This window comes from Neurospora hispaniola (assembly GCF_033458365.1).
Source record: "Neurospora hispaniola strain FGSC 10403 chromosome Unknown B0T23scaffold_7, whole genome shotgun sequence".
NCBI lineage: Eukaryota > Fungi > Ascomycota > Sordariomycetes > Sordariales > Sordariaceae > Neurospora > Neurospora hispaniola.
The window spans coordinates 300,103-316,450 of record NW_026944412.1 but is presented as its reverse complement, the minus strand read 5'-3'; the positions used below and the strand labels follow the sequence as shown (position 1 = coordinate 316,450).

At 49.9% G+C, this 16,348-nt stretch overlaps 3 protein-coding genes across 3 annotated transcripts; 2 read left to right on the top strand and 1 right to left on the bottom strand.

Moving 5' to 3' along the window:
* Nucleotides 1-3,462: 3,462 nt before the first annotated feature.
* On the top strand, nucleotides 3,463-4,312 carry B0T23DRAFT_398139 (uncharacterized protein; the record flags this gene model as incomplete). Its single annotated transcript, XM_062838345.1, has 4 exons — nucleotides 3,463-3,474; nucleotides 3,540-3,570; nucleotides 3,678-3,695; nucleotides 3,876-4,312. The coding sequence occupies 4 exons, from the start codon at nucleotides 3,463-3,465 to the stop codon at nucleotides 4,310-4,312; spliced, it is 498 nt and encodes a 165-aa protein (XP_062689550.1).
* A 245-nt stretch (nucleotides 4,313-4,557) lies between these two features.
* B0T23DRAFT_205733 (uncharacterized protein) lies at nucleotides 4,558-5,347 on the bottom strand. The gene is made up of 2 exons (XM_062833464.1): nucleotides 4,837-5,347; nucleotides 4,558-4,749 (listed from the first exon to the last, which is right to left on the bottom strand). Exons 1-2 carry the CDS (start codon nucleotides 5,051-5,053, stop codon nucleotides 4,697-4,699), a joined length of 270 nt encoding a protein of 89 aa, XP_062689549.1. The 5' UTR covers nucleotides 5,054-5,347; the 3' UTR covers nucleotides 4,558-4,696.
* A 6,522-nt stretch (nucleotides 5,348-11,869) lies between these two features.
* B0T23DRAFT_431094 (kinase-like domain-containing protein) lies at nucleotides 11,870-15,184 on the top strand (the record flags this gene model as incomplete). Its single annotated transcript, XM_062840294.1, has 3 exons — nucleotides 11,870-12,545; nucleotides 12,691-13,448; nucleotides 15,140-15,184. 3 exons carry the CDS (start codon nucleotides 11,870-11,872, stop codon nucleotides 15,182-15,184), a joined length of 1,479 nt encoding a protein of 492 aa, XP_062689548.1.
* Nucleotides 15,185-16,348: the final 1,164 nt, after the last annotated feature.

The following is a 16,348-nucleotide window of genomic DNA, read 5'->3' as shown; positions in this document are numbered from 1 at the left end:
ATCTCGCTCGCCTTGCCGGGAAGCCGCATAGAGCGTACCCCGATGGACGTCTCGTCACATCACACATCCACTCGGTTTCGTTTCTTCCAACTTGTGTTGTTAGTGCCTATTTGGATCTGCGGGAAGCCGAGAGCAAGCAGGTGCGAAAAAAATGACAGGTCAACAGAATTATCACATAGTCGGGCCATATATTTCCAACATTGCGTAGTTTCATAACTCACACGAGATTAGGACCAACACCAACAAGCCGACTGATGAGAACATAAGCAAGCACGGCAGGGACAGTTGAACAGGAGTGGAGGACGAAGGAGTGAAGGGCGGTAGTGGTGGATCATGTGCCCCTCGTTGATAGTGTGGTTGGCGGTGGTTGACTGACTACGTATTGACTGGTTCAGGTATCTACGCTTTAGTAACTTTGCCTTCTGCATTGACGGTTGCGTAGCTGGCTGGCTAGACTAGAATCACAACGACTAGTTCCGTTGGTAATGTTTGACATGGTTGACAGAAGCCAACCCCGATTCTCCGAAAGGGACGGGAGTCGATTTGGATTCAAGAGGCCGTAAAAGTCATCAAGGCTTTTATTCATGGTGGTGTATGGACTTCTGTTTGTCGCCATCTTGATGTCCTTGAGGCTCATCTGGGGTTGGTTGTTGGTGATCTTGATCTCTCTGTTGTGAAAGCAGCGTGGGCAGCAGGATGGGTGAGGTTGATTTCACAGTGGAAGTACGGAATATAGCATCTGCGATCGCCGAACTTGGACGGCAAAATGCATGATCACTGCTATAGCGACTGAACTGGACTTGATTTCTGTTAGTCGCTCTTTAGCTGGGACCGGATGGCCATCGCGGTGTGGCGATGGTGAAGTAATCTCCAAACTTGCGAGGACCTGATACAGATTCCACAAGTAGGTACTCATGGAAGGTACGAAGTGCGCAATGAGATATTATTCGTCCGTGAATAATATTTTCACGGAAGGCGCGCCTCACACCAAAAAAATCCAACTGGGGAAAACTACTTCAAGAGGTCGCGTGTTCACCTCCTCACCCCTTCACCGTGTCGTCCTTCCTTCCCTCCCTTTCATGTTCTACGTTTCTACATCTGTTGAAACATGGTCATGAAATTGCCAATATCCCGCCAAACGGATGACCTGAATCTGATACAGCTTTTTCCTTGCCCTTCTAACCTAGTAGAGCCTCTGAAGTGGAGGTTTCATCACATCCCTCGGGTTTGACTTCAAACTTGCACACACCAAAGAAACGTGATCAATCACAACTTCGAATGTGTACAGTTGGGATGCTTCCCGGTGTCTCGCGCCTCATTCACTTACTCACTCACTTAAAACAGCCTGGAAAGCCTGGTGAGTTGCGCGCGCCCCGGCTGAGGCTACCGGACCAGCAGCCTGCCGCCCTTGCTACGTATTTCATGTCTCTCATGTGGTGTAAGCAAAATGTAGTGACCCGCCCCAGACATCTTCGAAGACGGGCGCGCCACTCGCTCGCTTCACTTCCAGTTGCTATACTGACCCCTACTGAAATCAGGACCCGTGTTTCGGTATTGGTCACTTACCCGCTCCAGTGTTCACTCACTCACTCATTCACTCACCCACTCATTAGGTGGTTAACTTCTAATGTGCAACATCACTCCTTCCATCTACTGACCAGCCAACCAACCAACCGCACTGAGACCGTACTGTACGACTAACACATCTCAATCTATTCTCCGTAGCACTTGTACGCTCTTCGTAGAACTTCAAGTGATGCCCTACTCTCTTCTGTTGAGCGCTTCCTGTTTCGGATATCGGTGTGTGTCTGTCGGTTCGGCTCGCTAGGTATGTATGAACTTCTTGGTGAATGAGGAAGTAGTGCTGAAGCAATGGCCCAGGTCCGATTCATATATTCAAGGATGTATGTCTTGACGTATGTCTATCTGTCGTCAAACAGAAACGAGCGCCAGACCTTCTTTCGGTGTCTCCTGCGGGATATCTGTGGTTTGGCTTTGACCCGAGTTTTGGTTCGGGGGCAATGGTGTGTTTGACGCTGTGTTGGTCTCGGTGATCCAGGTTGGTTAGCTACCTAGGTAGATGTGTGTTCGGGGTTTGCTATACGGAATAGATACCCGTCCTCTCCATCCTCTTTACTTTGCGAGATGTCGTGCTTGGTTGGTAACATTCAACCATGGAAAGCGACGAGTGGCTAGGCGAGTTCATGAGCACGGAGTTACGGTCTAGTGCGAGCCCCCGCTATATCAAGTGTTACTTACGGTAGATCCTCGTCGTCATCCCAGCATATCCAAGTCTTGGAGATCGAGTGGTGTACAAAGCTGGCTCATCACCATATTATCGAGCGGAATGTTTCTTAGTGGGAAGAGGAGTCTGTGGTTGGTCACAGTAATAGACCCAATCTGAGCGCAATCGATTCTCTAGTAGCGCGTCCTCTTCATCCAGTCCTGAGTTTGATTGTGTTTCCTGTGCACAGCAGCACACTACGGGATTGTATATTCGCCTTGCCATTGCTGGTATCGTGGTGCTTGTACGATCACGCTGTCCGGGTGAAACAAGCTATAAAGCCGGGTTTTGGTGTTTCTGTCAACGCAGCCAATGAATGAGTGACCTGGATGTCTATCCTTTTGTAAATCGGACGGACCGTACTCGAAAGTTGATGATGAGCTCTGCGTGGGGGGGTTTTTTTTTTTTTTTTATTATTATTATTATTATTATTATTAATTTTTTTATTTTTTTTAATTTTTTTTTTTGCCTTCCCTGAAAAGAAAAATGCAATTGACGTTGGCTGGTTAGGATTAGCCAACCAACCAACCACTGACCATACCTCATTATATGTCAGCCACCAACATCGTCAGCCACAGGCAATCCTCCGTGGTGGTGTTGTGGTGATCAACCGCCTATCCGCCTGCTTGTCCGTTGTTGATGTGGTTCGCCGTACACATAATGTCTGGTCCGTATGTGTAGACTCGACTTGCGGACAACTATAACGTTGGTGAAATGCTCAATAGCAGTAAAGTGAGACCGGATGTGACATGCATAAGTGAGGCGGCGATTCGTCTGCTTTGTCCTTGAGTGTGATGCCCCATGATGAGAAGTGACATACCTAATACTATTCGTAAGCTGTAACTCCTGAGTGGGCAAACATTGTAGCTATAAGAAGTTCATTGCTTGCACATGGTGTTACATTCTACGATGGACGACAGGCAGAGCTGGAGATCCATGAGATAAGGCGCCGCCACACGGCTTTTACATTGCATAGCCAGACTATTAAACTCATGCTAATGAACGCTGAAATGTGTGCCAACGGTAAACGTGCCCGGTTTTGAGGCGTGTTTCAAGGGTCCAAGGCCGGTGGCAAGACCCCAGGGTATGTACTGTTTACTACCGAAACTTGCCCCTTCTTGCGGGGAACGAGTCATCCATTAGAGGTGGGATTTCCATGAGGCTAAATCAATACATGTATGGGTCAAAGAGTGAGTGATTCTTGCAGTGGTAAAAAAAAAAAAAAAAAAAAAAAAAGAAAAGTGTTTGTTAACAGGTCATGAACCAAAGACTCCTGTTCGATAGAGGTATGTGACACGAACTTGCCCCTCTCCACGAGGGCTCTCCTCATAGAGTTATGTGACTGTTATAACCTATTCTACGAGTACGGGACACGTAAATGACTTCCCTATAGACCGTTATGGAGAGCAAAGTAGGTAATGGCAACTGTGGCCAAGACTTTACTCACATCCTGTGATAAAGTTGGTCATCTAGCTGAACATGACACTGAGAAGATGACTCAGCCACTGAGCCAGACAACGTCCAGCGTCTAACCTATAGACATGGCTTTTGTCTCATCCTGCGTCGGACCCGGCCGATAAGTGGGTAATAGTGTTGCCGTCCATTCTTCCTAGAAAGGAGCAAGGGCGTAGGGCTCACAAGTACAGAGCTGGCCTCCGTACGGAGCTTACTGCGTTGTACAGACCTACGGATTTAAGTCAGTTGGCTGATAAGGCGGATGACAGGCCCGACAAAGCTGAGAAGTTCGCGGACCCAACGGTTGTCCAGATCTGGGGAGATACAAGTGCGCAGGCAGTCAGTATTGTACATCTGGCAGAAACCGAGTTGGGCAGGACAAATAGCAAATTTGTGTATATGTGGTGCGTAGATGTGCATGTACAACAACAACAACAACATCGGGACACCCTTGGAAATAGGGTGCCTGCTAAGGGGGATGATGGCAGATCAATGACTCCATGTTACCGGCTACTTCTCCCCCGGCATGTCATTCAGGTCGACACCTGCTGGCGGGAACTGTTTATACCTTGATTGAGCGCAAAGGCGGTAGGTCTACATATGTCAGTACTGTATGCGATTTCGGATTCGCATGCTTTGTCACAAGTTGGTTGTCAGCCCTGCTTTCAAATGCTGCTACTGCTGTAACAACAGCACACTATTACCCCGGAACGGCGTATAGCTTGTGAGCGGGTAGCTACCTCTACGTAATGGGTGCTGTGCTACAAGGATTGTCCCGGTATCTCTGGAGACGTGCGTTGAGAATATACACTATTATCGTAAACCTCTACGCAGTAAAAGTAGGAGAGTGCTGTCTTTGAGGAATATTCGTTTGGCTTGAAATTGTCAAGTTGAGTATAGACCACTATAAATGTCGACAAATCGAAAATTGAATATTCACTCCCCTTTCTTGTGCACTCATTTCTCCTCCCTGAGTGTGGATAGCAAGTTGGGCTCGTCCGGCTCGATGGCTAAGTCAAGGGGTCATCAGTTGACGTTTTCCTGACAGGCTTGAATCAACGAACTGACAACCGCCAGCAACTTGGTTTCCCACTTACCTAGGGCCACAGCACCGAAGTCAGTGAAGAGGGCTATTTGCTGTCTCGACTCTGAAGACCATCCAGCCGATTTCGCATTTTCAACTGTGAAGTTATTTGGTCTATATGTCCAGTTTCTTCGACCCTCGGAGGGAATGTCGTGTATCACGACAGACTCTTGCGGCGGCCTCAAACGTTCCACCGCGTTTCCATAAGCTCCCTGCTGTCTGCCGTGCATGCTGCTGTTGGTTCAGAGCCAGTTCTTGGTAAGGATCGGACATGTTGAATTGACGCTGCCCTTTCCGACTGTACCACGAGCCAAAATGTGCCAGTGTTGTTGTCGTTGCAGGGTAAATACAAACGCCGGTTTGAGGCATTCGTACCTCTAGGTACGTGCGTAGCGCAACAGGCCCGATGAAGCCTTACTAACACTTCAGACAGGAAGAGCCGCCTTTATCAATAACACCGACGAAGTCGTACAGTTGCAAGGCACCTCAGTAGGGGATCTCCGACAGAATTATTGTATACGGTATATAAGGCATGGTACATTCATCCGGTTTGTTGTGACGCTACTGCGAATGTTAGCCGGTTTCGATGGAGACTTGACAGGCACAGTTGTGGCATAGCGCAGATAGCGATATCCATTTGGCATCGTACAGTGCTCCTCCCTTGACTGATTGAGTTCGCTACATTCTTCCGAGTGTACTGCTGATGCTATATTTAAAATCATGTGGAAGAGGTATTGAGAGCATTATTGTGGACATATTGCTGTCGATTTTTGTCACTGGTTTGGGACTTTCGTAAATTAACGAGCCTCTCTTTCTTATTGGCAAGTTGTGTATATCGGAAATGGCCACCGGCCCAGGAAGCACAAGAAATACACTACCATGGTACTTATCACCCACGATTCAGTTCTTACGCCCCAGATCGAAGACGAGACGGGTGTGCTAGGTGACGGTAGGCGGCGATCATTGTTTCGCATTAGCTCTCGCGGAGATGACATTTCGAACTCTGCAAAATGCGGCTATGTTGATCTGCATGTTCTGTAAGTCACGGGGTTGCACATACCTGGTATCGTGATTCTGGAGAGAGGGGGGCTTGGCCATTCACTAGACCTAGTGGCTTGTCCGACACTACATCGAATCTAATGCTGCATTTGGCAACCGAGACATGAGCATACAGCCAACCCATTCCCAAGCCCGGGCCACTTGAATGGTTGGGTTTTGGAGAAGGAGGGAGTAGTGGAAGTGAGCTTTGCATTTCACGGAATCCACCTTGGGCCAGCCCGAAACACGTGCGAATACAGACATTGTTGTGTTGTGCGTTGTGTTGTGCGAGAGACATATGCCGCGCACATCCTCATGGATCCTCATCCATTCATGCCTGACATAATGCCTGACCGTGTAAAGTTGGAGGTTGATGGGGTTTATTTCGTTTCTTTGGAGGTTTAGGAGGCAACATGGCTATTCATGGACCATAGCTGATAGAGCGTTGCTAACAGTCACGGTGACGCCGGTTGGCGTAGCTGAAAGTCGGTCATGGCTGGCTTAATCGGGAGTATATATGGAGTTGTACCAACGCTTTGGCTGGAAGCTGGCACGATTAGTTGTAGTTTTCCAAAAAAAAAAAAAAAAAAAAAAAAAAAATTCAAATTTTTTTTTTATCATTATTATAGGATCGCTGCCATGCAGTGTCAGTGAATGGTCACAGATCGGCCGTTGCCGATGACGTGCGGCTGTAGTTCCCCTCCGAGGGAGCAACTTGTGTGGTTGCAAATGATGTAAATGTCCAGGATGGCAATTTGCCCCGCCTTGTCCGTTCCTGACGACAGTGACGAGCTTCCATCGAGATCTCCGACCGCGGTGCGTCAACAAAACGTTGTAAACGTGTGCTTGGCGAAAACCCGTTGATGTTTGCGGATCCTTCGGCCAGGGCTCTAGAAGCAAGCGTACACTACACTAGTGCAGTGTAGTGTACTTGAGTAATATCAAGGCGGGACTGATGTCTCACCCAGCGGCCCATGGGCTCGCCAGCATGATGTTGTGAGCCGTGACTGACGAGTGCTTTGCGGGGAGATCTTCATAAGGCCATGCTTGTCGCCGTGCCCGTCGTCGTCGTCGTTCATGAGCCGCTCAGACTAGGCTGTGTTGGCCCGGGATTCAAAACGGGATCCGGCCTTCTGGAACCAGATGATCAGGTTTTCTAGTCTCTGCCAAGGTACCGTTACCATGCCGCCGGAGTGGTTCTGAACTTCTGGGACCGTCTTATGTAGTTAGCGCCCGTCACAACGCCGTCACCTGTGGGACCGTGGGCGTGGGCGTGGTTATGGCCGTCGAAGAAAAAGGAGGGGATGACTTCAGCTGACGAGAAGGTATGTTGGCCCACCATTTGTTGTGCCGTCAGTGTGATGAGTGCATCCTGCCAACTCCTCCAAGCCATGTATGTATATACCCATGGTGTGGGAGCCGAATCGCACTCGAATGGAAGGAATTGCAGGGAGGCGGCCAATAATGAAACCCTATACCGCAGACGTGGATCACCATTCTGCTTCTTTCTGCTCGTCCCCAGTGCTTCCTTCAGTCCTGAAATAGGCGGGGCCTGAAATGAGAACCTGTTGACGATCTTACAGATATCAGACCCGTTGTTCTTCTGGTTAAAGCCCACCATAGCAGGCCTGTCCTGTTGAGATGCGGCCACGGCAAGTCACAGCTTCGGTGGACTGGGTGGCCATGTTGCAAGCGGTTCGATGTCAAAACGGGAGAGTCTGGTGAAATTGCCTAGACGCCCGCCCAGCTGGAGAGCATCCAACAAATGTCAAAGTGAAGCTTGAGAATGGTTGAGAGTTGAGAAGGATCCGTCATATGTGAGGGATGCAGGAAGACCTATGCGCATCATTTGCTGCAAGTGGAAGAGCGAGCGTAATTGCATAATCCCATCGCTTGGTTCAAGAAGGAATCGAGATGGGACTTCCACGTTACCTAGTCCTGCTAGCGGGGCGATGGAAAAGAACAACTGACTGCCTAGAGGTACTGCCCGCGTACTGTGTATGTATGGCTGACTGGCCAATCAAACATTACAACTGAACAGACACTTCAGGTTTGCAGTTGTGCACGGCAGGAGCGAACATCACGAATGCGAGGGCACTGGGGCGTCTGACAAGCTCGGATCTGCCTGCAGCTTCTGCCACCATCTAACAGATTGTTACGTAAATACATAGCGAAATTGTTATTGACCCGCACCTCGCTTACACTAACGCCACTCACAATACAAGGCTTGAGACGACGACGAGAAACACAGCCTTCTTCACCCGTCCTGACTCTTTTGACCAATCCAGTTAGTTTCCTTCTCCCAACTTCCAATCCGCAATCGTCACAATGTGCCAACCGATAATTTTCCACTTGATTGCCTTCATTTCCGGCCATCGATCATCTCCATCCACTGCCCGCCGTCTAATGTCCGCAAATCGATAGATGGATGGAGGAATTGCAACCCTCCTCTTCTGTAACCAGCCCATGGTCCATGTCCTCCCATCTTACCCCCTCTCCGTAAACTCTGGAAGCCAGCCGCAACTGACTGCGCTAACTTCAGGCCCGTCCAGGAAGCCTGAAGATCCGCCGCGCTAAAACACTGCACCCATCAGACCCTCCGTCAGATTCGACTTTGGCTCGACTTCAGAACACTACTCTGACGGAGCTTGGACATGCCCCGACAAACCTGACTCGCCCTTTTCACTTACTTAGCAACATATGACGGCCCACATACGTTTCGATACAGCAACACCTGGACATAGTGCCCAAAGCACCAGGCAAGAGCGAGTCCAGCCATCAAATCAGGACTGGCCTACCACTTATACCCAATATGGAAGCCCCGAGCCTCACTACCTGAATTCCGTATGAGCACAGAGCTCTTGACGCACACGCCTCGCCCACTAAGTCGTCCGATATCTAGGCAAGCTAGGTATCTACTTGAGCGCCTCCGCGTGAAAATATCGGAATTGGCTCTCGCCCTGCTTCGACGGGATGCCTGTAAGAGACTATACACCCTACTCGTAGGCATATAACAAGTTGAGCTACCTGCTCATCCAATGTGTCAAGCACGCACAACACCACTATCCTGAACTCCCCCGAAACGGTCATTGTAGCGGGGTGTGCCAGTACCAGTACCATTCAGTGCCTATACACTACATGCACTTTGCTGATAGTTCATAATCTTACAAAGAGCCCTGACGTTGTAGTTATGCACACTAACGAGTCCAACAGTGATTAATGCTGGTTTTTCAGCGGGCGTTATCACAGCCGATCTGCTCAATGCAGCACTTGCACTTCAGCCGAGATACATAATGGCCATGGATCAAGGTTTCGAATCAGGGCCGCGAAGGCTGCATGGCCAATCAGGCATGGATCCGTAACCTTCTCACGAAGTCTTGGTCGAATCAAACAGGGCAAAACAGGCTCGGCATGGATGATGACCGCCGTAAGGCCGCCCACCTTGCTTTAACGGTGCCTGCCATAGGGGCGTTGGGGCGTCCAGGTGACTGCGGTGAGCGAGAGGAGTTGACGCGCAATACGGTACGGCTTCTTTCTACCTCTACGGGAAGGCGAGGAATTCGTCAGCATACACTTTTCCACCAGCCCCCCGCGAGCCCCGACATCATCGGAATCCTGGAGCCGCTTGGCCGCATTGTGTTGCGGCTTCAGAAACCGTCAGAAACATGCCGCATGCCAATCACAAACTTCCTTCCCGTTGTTCAACTTTTGCCACTTCCTATCAGCACCACACGTATCGGTAACAGTACCGTTCAATCCTTCTTATCCGCCAGAACCACCAACGCCAGCTTGCAGCTATGTTAAGGAACATATCCTAGGTCAATACACGAGTGTTCACAATACGGACAGGCGGATCAAACTAGGCTTTGGCCTGCTGAACAGTACCTCATCAACCTCACACGACCAAAAAAAGCGCCAGTCCCGTTGACAATGAATACCGACACGTTTTCCGGTCTATTTGAACGACGATGCCTTGCTGGCGAGTACTGAATCAGCGCGGCTACGGGTGGAAGGCATTGGATGACAGGTAACAAGCAGGCGGTCTCGTTCAGGGACTGAGATTCACGTGCAGTCTGTAAGTGTCTGCGTCTGCGTTCATGGCTGTGTGCGTGTGTTCCCGCTGTAAGAACCTCTCCTGTGGGTAAACGGACATACAACACGTTTTCCTCACCTGAACGGTGAAGACATGAAAATCGGCAAAAGCCACGGGCCCACCAAGCATTGCTCTCAGCAACAAGGACACTTCATTCATCAGCGGGAATGGGCATCGCAGAGTGCGTCACACGCTGTCACGCGCGCTGGGCTGTGGCTCTTCTGCTTTTCAGTTTTCGCCCTCTCCCTGTTGTGAACGAAACGATGCGGTTCGGTGGATGCCGCTCTGATCCTTCAGTCTTGCACTCAGTGCTGGTCTTCATACTAGCAGCTCGGCTCACCCCCCTCCTTTTCTGACAGGGACAGCATCCCATTATCCTGCACATCCCATTCGCTTCTTTGATGAGCAATCAACGGCCTGGGGGCGCATGGCAAGGATAAGAGGGGGTGTGTGTGTATGATCAAGCATTGGACGTTAGTCCGCATGGGCAAGATGGAGAGGCAGTGACACAGGGCGTTTGAATGATCTGTGTCGGACAACCCCTGTCCTCATTATTGCTCGTCGTCACAATTCACTCTGCTGCGCATTAGCGGACGCCCCAAGCAGGCAGGCCCATTCCTTGGTGCTCCATGGACCTTCGCGACCTTCCAAGACGCCCCACACGCCTCTAATCCCTCAACCTCATCTACCCTCATTCCCGCCCAGGTGGTGCCAAAAAGTAAGAAAAAAAAAGAAAAACTACACACCGGCTCACCAAAAAGTAGTAGCGGTGTATGTACTGTTCTTGAAAACCATCTACCGCCATGCTCGTTCCGCTCTAGTGCCATCCACCCCAAGATTAAGAATAGGATGGTGCATTGTGGTCCCATGAGACTCGACGGCAAGGATGTGCTGGTTTGAGCCGACCGGTGGTCACAGCGTCCGGCAACAGAGAGGCAGAGGCAGAAGAGGGTACCGACAGCGAGGAGAGAGGGAGGTGAGTGGGTGTGGGTAATTCGGCGCTTCTCACAGAGTCCCCCAAGTCTCACACCCTCCGTGCCTTAGTACCTTCCATCGTACCGTCGTACCGACCGCACCCTGCATGTACCGCGGTATCCTCGTTACTCACCCACCCTTGCACACAGTCTTGGGGACGACTTCGGGTGGATGAATGGCCAGCCTGACATGGGGCACTTGAAGACCAATCAAGCCACCCAGACACGCAAGCCGAAGAGGGTCGCATTGCACCATGCCATCCTTTGACAGAGAACGGGGCGGCAGGGTAAGCACGCCCGCCAGCCAGTGAAAGAGAGTATCGTCAAATATCTATGATCTCCGGTCCGCATCTTGTTACCTACGCTCTTGCCTCGTGCTGTTAGCTTCCTTCACCATCGTCACCTTTCTCTACACTCACTTCACTTGGCATCGTCTTTTCACCTCCTACTCCCCCGTCCTTCTTCCAGGCCCAGTGTCCGTGAAGACTATCCTTTTCTACAACAACTTCGTCAACGACTCCATGATATCCCGCCCTTGTTAACTCAACAACCTTCAACCAACGACTTACATACACATACCTCCTTCGCCCAATACTTGTTGACCCGTTCACTCGAAGTCAACATTTGGATTGTTTGCGACCCAGAGCCTGGACGTTCAGGATCTACAACCAACCCACTCAGGACAAAACTCGAGCCAGTGCCATTCCATCCATTCCAGAGGAGCAAAAGGACGTGACCCGGACTTTCATTTTCTTTGGTCTTCTTGAGGATATACCCAACCAGGAGCAGGATCTAATCCAGTCTTTCTGTTCTCTTCCTGTCTGCTGTTTCCATCATTTCTTCTCCTTCCCGGACTTAAATTTGCGCCCATTCACCGTCGGCTTAGCCTAAACCAGGCCCGAAAGGAGTTAGTATCAGGAGTCAAGGAGCAAGGACAGATCATGCATCATGTGTCAGAGCTTGGATATCTCACTCCGCCGGCATCACCAGCACCATTCGACCAGCAGTATATTTTCCCCCCACCTCACCAGCTACAGCAACATCACTATGTCCCGATGCCAGCGGAAGACCGACTAGGCATGTTTATCACCAACTCGCTCCAACTCTCAGGGATCTTGGGGTCTGGTGCATATGGTGTGGTTTATTCAGCCGTCGACTTGAAGGATAATGTTCGTTATGCCGTCAAGTGCCTCAGCAAGTTCAACCCCGATGGGACCCCGCTGGATGCTCGCCAGATTACGTTTCAACGCCAGGAGATACGTTTGCACCACCAGGCCTCGGGACACCCCAATGTAGTCTCGATGGTCAAGATCATCGAACAACATGACTGCATCTACGTTGTCTTGGAGTACTGCCCGGAGGGTGATCTGTTCTATAACATCACCGAACGTGGGCAATATGTTGGTAAGGATGAGCTCGCCAAGAGTGTCTTCCTCCAGATCCTGGATGCCGTAGGACACTGCCACAGCCGTGGAATTTACCACCGGGACTTGAAGCCAGAGAACATCCTCGTCTCTGACAACGGCGAAACTGTCAAGTTGGCAGATTTCGGCCTCGCAATTCAACAGGCAACATCTATGGATTACGGGTGTGGCTCAACATTTTATATGTCGCCAGGTAGGTTTTCAAGTTTTTGCGAACTCTTTGATGTCAATCTCCCCCTAACCCATCTTGGCCATGCGATTTCTCGTTCTCATTTCTCATCTTCCATCCGATCCCCCCTAGACAACGAACTGACTTGTTCCTTTTCTTGTTCATTTAGAGTGCCTGGATCAAACAGCAAGGAGGCCTTTCTATTATTGCGCTCCGAATGACGTTTGGAGCCTTGGAGTCATCCTGGTGAATCTCACCTGTGGACGTAACCCATGGAAGCAAGCGTCTTTTGAGGACTCCACCTACCGGGCCTTCGTTAAAAGCAAGGATTTCCTCAAGACCATTCTCCCGGTGTCGGACGAACTGAACGACATCTTGGGAAGGATTTTTACGCCCAATCCTAACCATAGGATCACCTTACCCGAGCTGCGAACCCGGATTCTTGCTTGCTCCAGGTTCACCCAGTCGCCCGCATCACTTGAGCACCAAGTTACATATGTTGACGCCGAGGAATACCCATCGCCCATGTCACCCTCTTCGTCGGACTCCATGTCTGATGAGGGCTCTACTTGCTCCTCGGATGATGGGTCGCTTACCTCGGCATGCTCGAGTCTTGAGGACCTGGAAGAGGACGATGATGGTGACTTGGTCTCGGATCTTCCCGAGATCAAGACACCTCCGCCTCAGCAGCTATTGCAGGGAAGAGAGCCGGTGATATTTGAACCTTTGGAGGATCCCAACGTAATGACGCAGTACAAACACGACTACTTCCAGCAGCCTTACCCAACAACAGTCTCACAGCCTATCCAGCAGCCGATGATGCCCATTTCGGTCCAGCCGAACTATGCGCCATCCAAGTACCCGTCTGGAAACCTTTGGGAAACCATCAAGTACTATACGCATTCACACCACGCTCCCTTCCACCAGGTACCATTCTTTGCGCATATCCAAGGCTGCTATTAGTCGGTCGCAAGATTCTGCAATACGTTTTCTGGGTTGGCCAGAAGGCTACACCTCATTCAGCTTCTCATGTCTCCCTGCTACAGCCGATGGCCAATTCGGACGCCGGAGATATTTCATTTTACTTCTTCCTTCTCGATTAAACTAATATCCCACCACATAGATGATGGTCTTTGTCCGGATTATGATACCCAGGAGCCCGGGATAAAGAGAAGCGGCAAGTTTTCCCAGTGGGAATGATTTCCGTTTTTTCTGTACGTTTTTCATTGAAAGAGATTGTGTGGTTGTACACATACGAAGATGGGGTGGGATGGCTCCTGTGCTTTTCGATACACTGTTTGGAGTTTGGGGTTTGTCAACCGCACTTTTCACCTGCGGGGAAAGGTTGGGAAGGAAAACTGGGTCGATTTTTTTGGTCGACCATCATCATTTGCATGTTTTTTTTTCTTTTTTCTTCTGGGGTGGAAAACTTGTCATTTTACGTTTTCGGCGCAACAAAAACAAAACCCGGGGGAGGAATGTAAAGATCTGGAGGTTTCACGACGCAACGTTACGCTCTATTTGGGGTCTAGAAGACATGTGTTTTTCATTCCCTTATTTGTCATATCAGCGGCTTATGTTTCGATAAGCGCTGTTGTCGGCCACTCTTGGTTTTTTTTCGGCAGGCAGAAAGTCTGTTTTCCGTCTGGCGCGACATAGAGTAACGGAGTTCGGGAAAGAAACGGAGTGGTGTTTAGCGAGCGTTGTTATGAGTTTGAGGCGCAGGCTCCTTGCGACATACGCTTCTTTTTGCTGAATGATACCACTTCCCGTTGTTCATCTATTTAAAATCTTGACAGAGTCGGTTTGGCAAGTGGGCTTCTGATTTCTCACATGTTCTTTCTTCTTTTTTTCTTTTTTCTTTGCTGGGTCATGATGGAGTTGATGAAAAGACACGGATGAACGACATAAATGATGGAACACGAGCATGTTTTATTGCGCCACCTCGGAGAAGGTTCTGACGCGCAAAGACGAAATACGTTTTTTTTTTCTCCCTTTTTTTTTGCATACACTCTTGCTTGGAGAAAACCTCCGTGCGCCTGGAACGGAGGGAAGACAAAGATAGTACAAGAGTGAATAGGGAATGGGCTGTCTTGATCAAGAAATGTGCTTAGTAGAGCTGCTTTGATTGCTGTAACCGCGCTTAACTCGGTTGCTTGGGAGGAGAGAAATACAAATGATGGTCGAGACAAACCAACGGACACACAGATTTGGGCACTTTTGCAGTGAGATGGCACTGGTGATAGTTGCATGTCGGGAGTTCCGCCGATGTTTAGCACTCCTGAATTGCCCTCTTAGTACCGTAGGCTTACTGGGCACCCGGGCAACAAGTGCCGGTGGGCCAAAAGGGCCGGTTGTGCGCCGGGCTGGCCCATTCAGGGGTTCGTGTGGACGCCGAGATGCATGACGCAGACGACTTTGTGAATTTTTACTACACCCAGTGACACATGCAATCTTTCACAAGGTCACAAATCACTCACTAACAAATACCCACACCACCCACTGTCACTCCACTATCAGATGTTCCCAGCGTTTCCAACAGCGCCCAGCAGTTGCCAGAAGAAACAAGGTACCTAGCTACCTAATCTAGAGAGATCGTTGCAAGCGACAACAAACAGATGGACGTCGAGACGGATGGCTCGGAGAGTCCGGTACTATGGTAGATGTCTCAACACGTCAATTATTCCATGTAACCGCTTGTTATATTGCCCCTGCGCCCTTCAAATGTGGAGTTAACATGACCCTACCAGTCAGTTCCTATGCGGCTACCACACTCCCTGCCTGTTACCGCTCGGTAGAACCTATGCGTACCGCCCGATGGCAATCGAGCGGGCGCCTGCCAGTCTTGTCTATCTGCCTGGCTGCATCATGATATGTTCACGGGCACACTCTCACTGTCGTGCGAGAAAGGATACCAAGATCAAGCAAGAACGATGCCACATTCCTGTAGGCATTATGCAGTAGCGTTGCAGGATATAGCCAAAACAGGTGTAGAACGAACTCCCAAGTGTGTGAGTGAGTGTTGTCTCAACCTTGGACCATGCACGATATCGAAAACAGAGAAAGAAAAAAAAGAAACAAAAAGAAAAGAAAAAAAAAAAAAAAAAAGAGGGGACTTGAACTGAAGCAATACATGGAATGAAACGGCTACCAGTCGCCATAACCAGAAACTGAAGGGTCTGGTCGAAGGAAGGAGGAAGGACCCCTCTGTCTCTCCTCTCACTGTCGGTAGTCTCGGGTAGTTTTTTGTTGGTGGTTGGGAAGAATGGTATCAAGCAAGCAAGCAAGCAAGCAAGCCGCAAGAAAGCGAGGACGACGATTGAGCATCAGAAGAGAGATGAGACATTGACCTGTTTGAGAGATGTGAAGGATGGTGATTGGTTGATTCGTGTTGGTGCCACCTCGCCCTGCTTTTTTTTTTCGTTCTCTGTTTCCTGGGCCCGAGCTCAAAACGAGAGGGACGAAAAAGTGCTGTGTGTGGTGGGCAGTGGTGGGGGGATGCGAGTCTGTGCTGCTGCTGCTCAGCCGGGCGGGCACCTGCATTTCACCCTGGCTTTGCGCCTGATCGCCTGTGTGAGTAAGTCGAGAATTGAGATGAAATGGGAGCGACCAATCAGAAGGAAAAGTGAGGCTTGCTTCACATGCTGACTGTCTGCATTTGGGCGGATGATTGGTTGGAGGGGGTTACTTTCTTTGGGCCCAAGTAGACATTTGGGAGTGTGGGAGGGGCGACGGAAAGGATTCCATTCAGAGAAAAGGCTGGAGGCAAGCGAAAGGGCCTCATCATCGTTGCAAGAAGGGATCGATATACCTATGTACAGATAATC